At 44.0% G+C, this 14011-nt stretch overlaps 1 protein-coding gene across 1 annotated transcript in view; it reads right to left on the bottom strand.

The window, feature by feature from the left end:
- Positions 1–1784: 1784 nt before the first annotated feature.
- The window catches only part of c9orf72 (C9orf72-SMCR8 complex subunit), a 23688-nt gene continuing 11461 nt past the window's right edge, over positions 1785–14011 (bottom strand). Inside the window, 8 exon segments of the mRNA XM_038277580.1 lie at positions 1785–2229; positions 6931–7040; positions 9399–9456; positions 9545–9780; positions 9858–9974; positions 13171–13243; positions 13579–13643; positions 13783–13878. Coding sequence (XP_038133508.1) covers positions 2043–2229; positions 6931–7040; positions 9399–9456; positions 9545–9780; positions 9858–9974; positions 13171–13243; positions 13579–13643; positions 13783–13878 — 942 coding nt within the window. The 3' untranslated portion in view covers positions 1785–2042.

Raw genomic sequence — 14011 nt, 5'->3', positions numbered from 1 at the left:
GATGGATGAAGGTTGGATGGATGGATGGATGATGGTTGGATGGATGGATGATGGTTGGATGGATGGATGATGGTTGGATGGATGGATGAAGGTTGGATGGATGGATGGTTGGATGGATGATGGTTGGATGGATGGATGGATGGATGGATGGATGAAGGTTGGATGGATGGATGACGGTTGGATGGATGACGGTTGGATGGATGACAGTTGGATGGATGATGGATGGATGATGGATGGATGACGGTTGGATGGATGATGGATGGATGACGGTTGGATGGATGATGGTTGGATGGATGGATAATGGATGGATGATGGTTGGATGGATGATGGTTGGATGGATGATGGATGGATGGATGATGGTTGGATGGATGGATGACGGTTGGATGGATGACGGTTGGATGGATGACAGTTGGATGGATGATGGATGGATGATGGATGGATGACGGTTGGATGGATGATGGATGGATGGATGACGGTTGGATGGATGATGGTTGGATGGATGGATAATGGATGGATGATGGTTGGATGATGGATGGATGATGGTTGGATGGATGATGGATGGATGGATGATGGTTGGATGGATGATGGTTGGATGGATGGATGATGGTTGGATGGATGGATGAAGGTTGGATGGATGGATGATGGATGGATGATGGTTGGATGGATGGATGATGGTTGGATGGATGAAGGTTGGATGGATGATGGTTGGATGGATGGATGATGGTTGGATGGATGGATGATGGTTGGATGGATGGATGAAGGTTGGATGGATGGATGATGGATGGATGATGGTTGGATGGATGATGGTTGGATGGATGAAGGTTGGATGGATGATGGTTGGATGGATGAAGGTTGGATGGATGATGGATTGATGATGGTTGGATGGATGGATGAAGGTTGGATGGATGGATGGATGATGGTTGGATGGATGGATGATGGTTGGATGGATGGATGATGGTTGGATGGATGGATGAAGGTTGGATGGATGGATGGTTGGATGGATGATGGTTGGATGGATGATGGTTGGATGGATGGATGGATGGATGAAGGTTGGATGGATGGATGGATGGATGAAGGTTGGATGGATGATGGTTGGATGGATGATGGTTGGATGGATGATGGTTGGATGGATGGATGGATGGATGGATGAAGGTTGGATGGATGGATGGATGGATGAAGGTTGGATGGATGGATGGATGGATGAAGGTTGGATGGATGATGGTTGGATGGATGATGGTTGGATGGATGATGGTTGGATGGATGATGGTTGGATGGATGATGGTTGGATGGATGGATGGATGGATGAAGGTTGGATGGATGGATGGATGGATGAAGGTTGGATGGATGATGGTTGGATGGATGATGGTTGGATGGATGATGGTTGGATGGATGGATGGATGGATGAAGGTTGGATGGATGGATGGATGGATGGATGAAGGATGGATGGATGGATGGTTGGATGGATGATGGTTGGATGGATGATGGTTGGATGGATGGATGGATGATGGTTGGATGGATGATGGTTGGATGGATGGATGAAGGTTGGATGGATGGATGGATGGATGGATGAAGGTTGGATGGATGATGGATGGATGGCTCATAAAGCAGACATCCAGGAATCTAACATTAACGCCAAATTGATGGTATCCAATGGTAACGTGGAGAGGAGGAGCTCTGGGAACTTTTCAGCCAATCAGAGGTGCAGAGAGTCAAAATAATCACTAGGCTTCTCCAGCACAACAGATCTGCTGGTTTTAAAATCCAATAAATCACCAGACAACATCTACATTCAGCACAAATGTTTAATAACTCATCCATTTTTACATCATTCATTATAATTTCATATCAAAATAAAACAATTGGTGATTAAAACATAAGTAACTGGTTGTTTCAGACAGAGAAAAAGTTTGTGAATAAAACAAATCAGTCATTTTTTTTAAGCATAAAGGTAACTTTACTAACTCAGTGAATCAATGAGGATGAGTTCTTCCTGTGATCCGACACAGAGACCAGGTCTGGAACAGGAGAACACTTTAAACGAGTTAAAAGCTCATGAGAGCATCTCGCTCCTGAACGCTGGTGTAGAACGGCTTCCCGAACACGAAGGAGTGAAGCCCCGCCCTCAGCTTCTCTGCCAGCGCCATGATGATGTTCAGGTCTCCCTCCAGCTTTAGATCCAGGTCCGTCTTCAGATTCCGAAGGGATCGGAACGGCTTCTTCCCTTTCTGCCTGTAAACAGAGGCATGGAGATGTAAGCATGGCTCCTGTTACAGTAGCGTGAAACCCAGCGCTAACAGAGCCTGGAACAGCTTTTTCTGCACAGCAGCTCCCCCCTGTGGACAAAACGCGCATCCCACCCCCCTGGAAGAACAAGTTTCCTCCACGTTCAAAACCCAAGACCAGCTGAAAATCAACCAGCTCTGTTAAACATTTTCATGCCCTTGTTCCTTAAGCTCCTGTCACACAGAGGTGTAGCTAGATATTTTTATAAGGGCGTCCAGGCAATAACCAATGTACACCGAGGGGTGGCCGAAAGTGGACAGAACCTCAGGGTCAATCTACACTATTGCGACAGAAAAAATTAACAAGCAAAACATTAATATTTTCTAAATAAAGAAAAAAAAACGATACTTTCCAACAGCCTTTGCTAACAAACAGAAACATATATTTAAACATCCGTGCTTTCTAGATTAAAGGTATAGTGAAAACACTTCTTTAAAGGTTTGAATTCTGGGGCAAACATCTCTTCCTTTGTCATTACTTACCTACTTTTATCAACATTTATACTGTATAAAATTGATATTTACAATTACTAATATATACAAAAATTGATTATTAAGTTTTTATTAAAATAGTTATTTAATTTTCAAACCAAAACAAGGCTTTGTTGGGCTGTTGGATAAAACCTGGAACTCAACGCTATTTCTGACGTTTTGAATTGAAAAAGCTTCCTGGATGGAAGAGAAACGTCTTTAAACTTGGAAACAAAGTCCAGTGGATTGTTTTTAACTTTTTTGGAATAAATATCACCTGGATGACTGAGAATCTTCACGCTCTCCGCTCTGCTAACAAGAAAAGCTGCCATCGATCCCCCTGTGATCCATCTCATGGGCCCCTGTGCTGCAGAGAAACATTAACGGCTACATCCCTGACACAAACAACGTCTCACTGTGTCATTGGAGCAACATGGAGCTGGAATGTTTCTAGATGTTGGAGCTTGGCCTGTTTTCCAGTGTAGTCCTGTTTCTCTGACTGTGACTAACTGGATGTGCTCTCTTCATCCTCTGACATGGGAGCTGGCTCGGAGCTCGTCTGCCTGGCTGTGTGTTTCCTGGACGGGGCCGCCTGTGGAGCTGGTTGACAGCTGCCTTTTGTATCTATGCTTCTTTTTCTATGTCTGCTTCTGTCTCCTTGAACCCCAGTGGGCCTCAGCAGATGGCCGCTCACACTGAGCCTGGTTCTGCTGTAGGTTTCTTCCTGTTCAAAGGGAGTTTTTCCTCTCCACTGTCGCTACAAGCATGCTTAGTGTGAGGGATTGCTGAAGAGTCAATGAGTCGATGCAATCAGCTGGTTTTCCTTAGATAGAAAACTTTGAATCAATCTGACTGGATGATCTGGTTGAACTGGAAAGTGACCTGAGATGACATGATGTGAATTGGCGCTTTATAAATAAAATGTATTGAATTAAATTGTGTCATTGGAGCAACATGGAGCTGGAATGAAAAGAGATAAATTATTGACAGGGGTGATAAAAAAAAAGAAATCTAAGACTCTGGAAATCGTCCTCAGCATCAGACTTTGATCCAGCTGGTTCCTCCAGGAAAAGAAACGCTTTACTCGCCTCTTTCTGCCCAAATGTCCCTCAGATAAGATCGTTTAGGTCTAGTTCAGGCTGGTGAATAAACTCAGGATAAATGCTTTTGAAACGCAGACATTGTCCCCTGGCCCGCCTTCAGGAACGCTTTTTTATTTTGTCTGCTTATCATGTTTGCCTCCTGTGTCAAAATGACAGCAAAGATGATCCTGATTCTTGTGTCATTGTTGTCCCACATCTCAGAGCGTTTATCAGCTCACGCATGCAGCTGAACCTTTCCCCCAGAGTGTAATCAATCAACGGCGGCGTCATAAACGCAGGCGCTTCCATGCTTTAGCACCAATAATAACCTCCCTCAGGCGGGTTAGAGGTTTGCTGGCAATGCATCGGTAAGACGGGGCGGCTCAGGGCCCATTCTGAGTCAGGAGGGAGGAGCAGAGAAGGTCCCGGCAGTGATCTGCGAAGGCGGCGCTGGTTGGGAGCGCAGACGGAGATGAGTTGGGCCCAGATGGAGCACCGACCGGGTCAACAATGGAAACATGCAGATGGATGGGGGCGGAGTCTCAGAAGAGCTACAGGAAGAGAGACCCAGCAGGGCGCGGTTCCTGAGCATCCAAACAAGACGCAGCAGGTGTCTGACGCTCTGAGGGAGACTAACGATCCGGACAAACATTCAGCACTGCCATGATGATGATGATGATGATAACAGCGCCTCGGAGGGGTTGGTCCTTTTCTCTCACTGGGGCCATCATTCCTCGCCGTTCAAACGGAACGATGCTGAGGATTTATGACCTCCTGCAGCTAAACTCTCTCCTCCTCTCTGCCTCTAACTCACAGCGTCTCTCTGGATGAATCATCCTGTTAAAACCTGAACCGCAGGAGCTCCATAAATCACTTCCACACTTCTTTGCTCCGCAAACGTTTACCATTCTAATAGTTTTTCCATTTGTTAATTGGTGAAGCTCAGCGCCGTGCATTAGTATGGTTGACAGCTTTACCCTTCATCTAGGAGCCCCTCACTGACGGGGCCCTTTATGGAGCATTTTAAAGGAAAAGTCGCTCATTTTCAGAAGTCTCTGAAAGTCCTTTAAATCTGAAATGATTCCATCCTCTTTAATAAATGATCAGTGTTTTTAATTCAGAGTAATTTTCATGTGAATGTGCTTTACTGGAGGCATCCATGTTTGTCAAAGAACACTACTGCCACCTACTGGTTAGTGACGTCACGGTGCGGTATCGGCTGTTGATCAAGTCCCAGTGCTGTATCTGGTGTTTGTCACAACGCGCTATTATCCAAGTCATCTTGAAAACATTCTTCTTCCAAATGTTGGCTACATATTACGTGTTTTTTCTCTGGCCAGAAGTTCGATGGCAAATCCTCCCTCTTCAAGTTGGCGATCCAACGACCAACCCGTCCGTGGAGGATCAGGAATCAGAAAGGTGGAATAACTCTTTTTTTTCACTTTTACCCGATGTATTCCAGCATCCAGCTGCCATGCACGTGGGCATTGGCAGTTTCACTATAGCTCTGGTGAATTTCAATGGTGAAGTCCTCTGGAAATCTTCAATAATTGTTGTTGATTGCAGATGTGTCTAGTAGTTCCCATTGATTTAGCTTGTAAAGCGGGGAGAATGGCGCTAGGCTTACCGCACCGTGACGTCACTGCTGGAAGATGGCAGGAGGGAGGGGCTACTATGTTTGGGCAAAAATGGCCGCTCCCAGACTCAGTGATTGCGACAAAAATTATTGTTTTTATTTTTTTTTAACTGTTTTCCAGTGTAGTCCTGTTTCTCTGACTGTGACTAACTGGATGTGCTCTCTTCATCCTCTGACATGGGAGCTGGCTCGTAGCTCGTCTGCCTGGCTGTGTGTTTCCTGGACGGGGCCGCCTGTGGAGCTGGTTGACAGTTGCCTTTTGTATCTATGCTTCTTTTTCTATGTCTGCTTCTGTCTCCTTGAACCCCAGTCGGCCTCAGCAGATGGCCGCTCACACTGAGCCTGGTTCTGCTGGAGGTTTCTTCCTGTTAAAAGGGAGTTTTTCCTCTCCACTGTCGCTACAAGCATGCTTAGTGTGAGGGATTGCTGAAGGGTCAATAGCTACGTTTACATGCGCAAAATTTCCCCGATCCGATCCAAACCTTGGTTGATCGGAAATTCAAAATCTCCGTTTACATGGACACTAAATGAAATGATCCGATCATGACGTGTGTATACATGTACCAAGCGTTGGATCAGATTAAATCTTTTAAGCATGCGCAGAACTTCCTGCCAAACTTGGCAGTTCTGTCTGCGTCTGGTTTTTGGGAGGCCTGACAAACGATGCGCTCGGAGCGAGCGGAAAGAAAAACGGAGAGAGGAGGAAAAAAGCGCTTGGCAGCGAAATGTACGAGAGAAAATGTAGAGAATGAGCGATTGAACCGGCGTGGGAGAGCGAGTGGGCTGTGGAGAGGAAGAAGAGGAAGAGGAGGAGGATAAATTCCTGCTTCCTGCAGCTTTAAATGAACTTGAGTGTATAAGTTGGCGTTCCTAGACTCCTCCCGCCATGTTGTTCACAGCGAGAGCGACCGGTGGTTTCCTGTTGTTGACAAGGCGGAAAAACGTCACGCTGACGTCGCACACATGCGCAGTGAAGATTATTTTACTCTTAAGATCCGAATGGGTGTTTACATGGACGCCAATCAGAATGGCGATCGGCAAAAACCACCTCTCTCATTCGGAATTAAATTTAGATCCGATCGGACCGAATCGGATTAGAATCTTCAGTCTGACATGTTTACATGAAACATTTTTGATCTGATCAGGCCTTCAATCCGATTAGTTGTGTCCATGTAAACGTAGCTAATGAGTCAATGCAATCAGCTGGTTTTCCTTAGATAGAAAACTTTGAATCAATCTGACTGGATGATCTGGTGAACTGGAAAGTGACCTGAGATGACATGATGAGCTATAGAAATAAACTGAATAGAATTTATCATATCTTTGATAACAAAGGTTGATATTATGGGACGCTGTGTGCAGTTTTCAGGAAGGAGATGATTTTAATGATGCAACATAAATAAAATCAAAGCAAAGATGGACTCTGCTGAGGTTCTCTCTGTGTCGGTTTGTCTCTTACGTTTCGTCCTCGATGTACTTGAGCAGCGTGAGGGCCTTCCTGTGGAGCAGCAGCAGGAACTGGGCCAGGTAGGTGCTCCTCAGGGACAGACCGGGCTTCAGCATGAACACCTGGGAATAAAACAGGAAGTTGATTAGCAACCCTCTTGAAATGCAGGAATGAAAACGCTCCATTGCTACAGCCGCCATGAGGAAAGCTGCTGCTTTTTTTTTGTTAGGAGAAATTGCAGCTGCAGCCTCCAGCAGACGACATGCGGCTGGAAACTGCTCCGCTGTGCAAAAAGACCCTCATGGTGCCCACAGGCTGCACACATGATGTGCAAAGCTTCCATCAGTGCATTCTGCTGGATTTATCACCGGTAAACTGCTTTTTTATGTCTTTTTCAGCCACACAGCTGCATCTAAAGAAAGTCTATAAAAACTTTTTGCTTTTTTAACAATTTGGCTGAGGTTACACTTTTTAGAGACACAGAGATAATCTGAGAGTATATTTCTGTTAATTTTGATCGAAATACTGCTTCGCTCTCATCCAGCAACAGACCAGGTCTGTCTGCAGCCGTTACCATGGTGATAAAGCAGGTATTTGAACTTTTGGCGAGGGCGTTTCACTTCCAGTTTGTCCCATTTTGCAGAGGGAAAAAATTATTTCTGGTCTCTCAGAACCATGTGTTTCTGACAGACTGTAGTAGCCTCGTTAGCTCAGCCATGTCTTTGTTCAAATACGTCATCTCCTTTTCTTTTTAGGGCTTTCAGCACTAAATTACCCACATTGCCAAGGCAGCGCGTTTCACTCTAGTGAGCTTCATGTTCCTCTGCTACTGGTTTGGCTTCCAGATAGATGAGTCCGAGTAGCGCTATCTCACGGTGGAGCTGAGTCCCACCTGGTTCTTAGACGTGTGAGCAGGTAGATTGCATCAGAGCGTCGGGTCGCACATGAGAGAACAAACATGGTGAGCTGAGAACTTTTAAATCCTGCGGTTTCCTCATACAGCGTGAGCTGTAGCTGCGTTCAATGATTGAAAAAAATTGCACAGTGTACGCCCGGCTTTAGCTTTATACGAAAAATAAACTTTAAACGACCTCAATAGGGCTTGATCGTCATGACGTAATTACTTTGCGTCGCCGCCATCTTGAAGGCCTCTTTTACCGCTGCTCAGACTACTGCCTATGACTACCGCGTACTGTACTCCCTCTCAGCCGTGTTTTAATTTCATTAATTTCACCTTAACTTGATTTCAAACATGGTAAACCGTCGCTGTATTGTGGGCAGTAACAGCTCAACACATGATCGCCATGGAAACATAGAAAATGGGTTACCTTTCCACCGCTTTCCTGCCTGGAAGCGCAACCACAGAGACCAAGATAAAGAGTCGTCGGCTAGCTTGGATCGCGGCTGTAAGACGACCGAACATAACTTTCCACAGTATCCCGATGTCATTGAGAGTGTGTTCCCTGCATTTTCATTCTGGTAAGTTAAAGATGCATGGTTTTATTTTATAGCCTACAGTGTTTCTTTCCTTAAAAGTTGGGATCTTTTATGGGAAAATAAAAAAAACGGCAGCGGGAAAAGGCTCAAATACGTGAGAAACTCGGAGGGTTGGCAGTTAACGTTACTAACTACACCTTTGAAACACATAGCAGCTAGTTAAAAGTACATTACATGCGTGAGTGGTTGTTAGCATTAGCGGTTAGGAGTTGCTAAACTAGCAGGTTCCAGAGCCCGTCTGATCACAGCTTACCTTCGTACGGATTACTGTGTTCCCACTGTTTGCTGGCTTTATGATCTGCAGCTCCTGAACCCATCCATTCATGAACTGCACATGAGACTCCAAGGACTTGTAGCTTCGGAACTGTTTTGAAGTATAGGCGCTCACTCATCGGTGCTCCACTCGTTGTTTGGAACTTCATATGGATCCAAATTATTAATAATGCTGATTTTGTCAACATACCGGTCCGTGGCTTCTCTATTTAATGAGTCCCGGTAAATTCCAGATCCTTTTCGCGATTTTAACATCTTTTTTCTCTCTACTTATGTCTCTTCTTTCAACAACAACGTTGTATCAGAGCTATGTTTACGTTCGCGTAGCCATCAAGATGGCCGCCACATCCCACAATGCAACGCGGATCCCGAGTGTGTATACCTTTAGTCATGTACAAAAAAACAATTTAATTACTTACATTTTGGTGTTTTTTGAAGCGTATGGTGATCTGACCTTAAATTGTTTTGTGTTGTACATGACGAAAGGGACACACGCCGGTCGAGGTAGTTTAAAGTCTATTTTACGTACAAAACTAAAGGGATAAACACAAATTTCACGTCTTGCGCTGCGTATTGACTACAGGTATGCTGATCTGACAGAACACCGGTTCCTGAAAACCTTCATTATTTAATATAAATGAGTATCTTTTAATGACGCTGCCTTCTTTGGTTTATTATGTTTCTTAGTGAAGATCTAAAAACCTTCTTACCTCCTCGATGAAGGATTTGACCAACGTGTCGTTATGCATGACATCTTGGAAGATATTTCTGGGAAAATAAAAAAAGGAAAATTTGTTTTTATTTCATCCTTGTTTTTATAGAAAGTGTCAGGGGGAGGGGTTACAGGTGTGCTCACAGGTCAGGGGTGAAGGTCTCGTCCGTGTGGATCACAGTTTCCGGAGGAATGTCCTCCTCGCTGTCCGTTTTCCAGAGCGCATTCAGCTCGGAGCGCATGTAGCGCCTCTGGTTGAACGTGTGCTCGTGACACGGAGGCATCTGCTTGACGGTGTTGATGTCCACGTCGATGTGTGTGGTCGGGTACGGAGAGTAGAGCACCTGGCGGAACGGCAGGACGAAGCTGCCTGTGGAGTCCTGGAAGCAGACAGAGTGGGCGTCAAAGAGGCGGGTCTTCCTCCCGGACCGCAGAATGAGACGGGGCGGGACGCTACCTTCAGGAGACCCTGGACAAACAGACCCGTGTCGTATTTGAAGGAGGAGTTGGCCCTGCAGAGGCGAGAACATTTCCTCTCAGCTGGGGTGAGGAAGAGGCAGAGCGTCCGGACAATCTGAGGAGGAGCAGAGAAACAACTAATGATTCAACCATTAAACCAGCTGATTAGCTCAGCAGGTTCTGCTCATTTTCAGGGAACAAACTGCAGCTTCTACTCTGTTAACCACTTAATGTTAATAAGCTACAAACCATTCCAATTACGCTAACAGCTAAGAGGGCACGTTCTCCCCCATATGCTGGATTTTAAACACTCAGTGAGGAACCAACACTTGTTCCTGCAGGCGACACCCTGAGACAAAAACTGGTTCACCCCGAAGACAAGACACCCAGAAAAAAGGCAGACAGCATGTTTTACGCTGTTCAGTGTAGTGAAGCGAGCACCGAGCTGGACATTGGAGAGACCAAGCAACGCCACACAGGCTACAACACAGGAGGGCCGACTCCTCAGGACAGGACGCAGCTGTTCGCCTCCACCTGAAGGCTAAAGGACACTCATTTGAGGGCAACAACGCAGTGGTGGCTGGCCAATAGAGGGCGCCGCCTCACTCACCCAATTACCTTGATCAAGACATAAAAAAAAAAAAAAAATACCAATTAAATCATAAAATTTAAATATTTTGAAATATATTAAACAGGGCTCGATGTCAACCATCGTCCGATCGCCCGGGGCAAGTAGTTTTTATTGTCAGGAGAGTACATCGCAAAATAAATTTATTTATCACTCAAAATTACTTTAAAATCACCGACAGCGTTGCTGACGCCATTTTCTTTGTTTTGTACACATTCTCGCGTGATTTGAAAAAGCCGCGTGATTTTCCGCTAGATGGCCTGATTTTTCTCTCCTTGGGGAGAGAATTCTGCAGAGCAGCAGCTGGATGATGAATTTAATCTATACTATAATACACGCTAGATTAAAGATGATCAGTCAGGGATTAGGAAAATAATAATAATTGTTTGCGCACAGTGTAAATATTTCTATCATATGGCAGTCCTCTGTACAGTGATGCAGGTCATACATGACCTGAACATAAATGTTCATTAAATGTTTTTCTCTTAGACACTGGAGTGGTGCATTTAAATGTTATAGAGCTAAACATGTTAGATTGGTGAGAAGTAGTAGTGTAAGTTTTTAACCTGTCAAGTTTTCTTTAGATTTTTAACATTACAATTTATATTTTTCCAAGCACACAACAGTTTAAAGCAAAGTTTAGTTTGAAAAGAATGTGCAGGAAGGATTGAAAAGCATGTTAACACGGTAATGTAGGCTGGAGTTCATTATCTGACGCATGCAGATACACACCAGGAACCTGGAAACTTCAAAAATACTGAATTACAAAAAACATTTAAAAAACAAACATGTTTCATTGATATATATACAAAATGAATATTAGGAACTATATTTATCAAACATTATACTGGGCAAGTAAAAATTGTTTCTGGGCAAATGAAATGTGAAAGTCACTTGCCCGAACGGCAAGTGGTAAAAATCCTTCACGTCAACCCCTGATAAAGGTATAGAGGATGATCTTTTATTTCCAGGTGAGTCATCTAAATAAGAATTATCAATCATACTGGTGATATGTTTACGTAACGCCATCCTATGTGCTCGTCCCGTTAGCCATCTTTTCTGTGCACTTTCAGGCGTGTATCTGTGGTGAGCTACGGTTTCAGACAGTCATTGAAGCTCACCTTTCTCACTGCGGTTCTTTGAAAATGGCCGAGGGTCGGAAGAGAAAAAGTGTCTACGAAGTGTATGAGAAGAAAAGAAACGCCTCAGAAGAGGCAGATATATCCCAGAAAAAATAGTGATCATCTGTCTGAACGGTAAGTTAATTGAGTTCAGTATAAAGTTCACCATATAGTCGCTCTACATAGTGATGGAGGGATTGAGGGGTTAGGGCGGACGGTCGGACACAGTAAGCTCTCATTACCAGGGGGCCTGTTGCCTGCAATTTCAAATGTTGTTCTGTAATCAGTGTTGCACTGATACCGATACCAGTATCGGGCGGGGCCCCGATCCAGCACTCAAATGGTTTTATCGGTATCGGCGAGTACCAACCAATAGGGCACGATACCATTTTGAGAGCCATAAGTTTCTTCAACTATTGTCACCCATTCCAGGTAGGCAACAAAAAGTTCTACTGGATTCACTTTTAGTCTTTTTCCTGCTTCACAAAGGAAGGCAGCAGCTTGACATGAAGCCATGATGGCACAGCCAGGTATCAGGGCAGAAAAATGGCATTGGCTCAACAATAGTTATAAGCTGAGTGGTTCAAAGTGTGGGAAAAAGTAGTGGTTTATAGTCTGGAAAATACGGTAAACTAATTGATCAAACCAGACCAAACCTGATTTCTACTGACAGGCAGGCAGCGGACATCTTTAGAAGAATTCTATGGAGTCACAGATGAAACTCAACCCTCTCTTCGGATTAGTTTGGACGCCTAAAAAGCTTCTCATAAGGGAAGATTGAGGACTTTTTATGTTTGTTCTTCAGCTGCTGTGAATTTCATTTTAATTATTGTGGATTGTAAAGTTCATAGTTGTTGTTAACATATATTAATACAGGGGGCCAACATTTATCCGAGGTATTCCCTTCATAGAAACATAACAACATATATAATTCTGTAGATGAATTGTTTATAAGGAAGAATTGTAATTTTATATATATATAAAATTACAATTGTATAAATGTGATGAAATGAGATGTCGAATGGATAAGGCTTAATCTGTATACATGTTAATATAAGAGTTCAAAACAAAAAAACAAACCCTGAACACGGATCATTGAAACCCAGATGAACCTCTAGTGCTGCAGTGCATCATGAACATTTGAGACCTTTTAAACATGTAGAACTAAATATTTCTATTGAGTTTAGAAGAAAACTAAGGAATCATCTTTATATAGCCTTTAAACTCATTTGAACTTTGATTCTGAATAGAATATAAGCACAAAAAAACATTATGCATATTTTTTCCGTTCACACCATGCGCCGCTATCACTTACATTAAGCGCTGTCCCTGGATAGGGTTTCCATTTCCTGCTGATAGAATGTGTTTATCACGGTTTTATCACTGTGTTCTTATGCTAAATGTCACCAGCTGATGTAAATTCACCTTGTAGGTAAACTTCTATCTATATTTTGCACTAGTCAAGCTAACAATCTCCGTTTAATTCTGATCTACGTAAAGAAAAAAAACAAGTTTTTCTAAATACTGCAAAATAAATTCAGGTCGGTTCCAGTGAAATGCACCTTGTTTACTTTCTCCGGGTTGCTTCCCACCACGATTGAACAGCCACACGTCTGTAGATGAGAGCTGATGGCTCTGAAACACAGAGAGAAAATTAGATCCAATTAGTTTCTAATGCGGTTGAATGAAGAGCTGCAGCTTTTTACAATGACAGTTTAACTCAGTGTGAGAAAGGATTGGAAGCAGTTAGGAAAGGAAAAAAAAAAGGCATCTTCAGTTAAAGACTGAAGCCAGAGGACTCAGCTTTGAAGGAACTAATCAGAAAGGCCCAGAAAGCTCCGCCCCCTCCTCCTTTGTCTGTGGAGAAGCTCTGCTAGGAGCAGCTCCATCACTCATCATTGGAAGGGTGACGGGTGTTAAATGGCCATTGTTCGCCATCCGTCTCCGTTGGGATGAGGAGAACTGCTTACTTGTGGAGGAAACCCTCATGGCAGCTGTCCCCGATGTCATCATCATTTAGCAGGGTGTCTTTTATCTGCTCAGCGAGAACCAAACAAGAAAAAGACCCAGATCAGATAAAAACAGAAATCATGTGAAAGCAGATTGTTGAACAATAAGATCATGAAGCGTCCTCCAGATCGAGGCCAACTGGGACGTGTCTGCGTGTGGCTCACGTCTATGTCCTCAGGAACGCTGTGCGACTTCATGGAGGCCAGCAGCTCCATGATGGGAGCGATCTCCAGGCTCAGCACTGAGATGATGTTGTAGCCCTGAAGTCACAGGAAGGAGGAGGAACTTCTTAAAACAAGGAACAGCAATAAACAAAAAGATCCAGGCTGCAGTCAGGTGGACAAAATTCAACCATAACTACAGGAAACGAGTCAGAAGGGAAGGAAAGACCCA

This window comes from Cyprinodon tularosa, unplaced genomic scaffold (assembly GCF_016077235.1).
Source record: "Cyprinodon tularosa strain WSP-4 unplaced genomic scaffold, ASM1607723v1 ctg1326, whole genome shotgun sequence".
In the NCBI taxonomy this organism is placed as follows: Eukaryota; Metazoa; Chordata; class Actinopteri; order Cyprinodontiformes; family Cyprinodontidae; genus Cyprinodon; species Cyprinodon tularosa.
The sequence above is the reverse complement of the archived record's forward strand: the minus strand, read 5'-3'. Positions and strand labels throughout refer to the sequence as shown.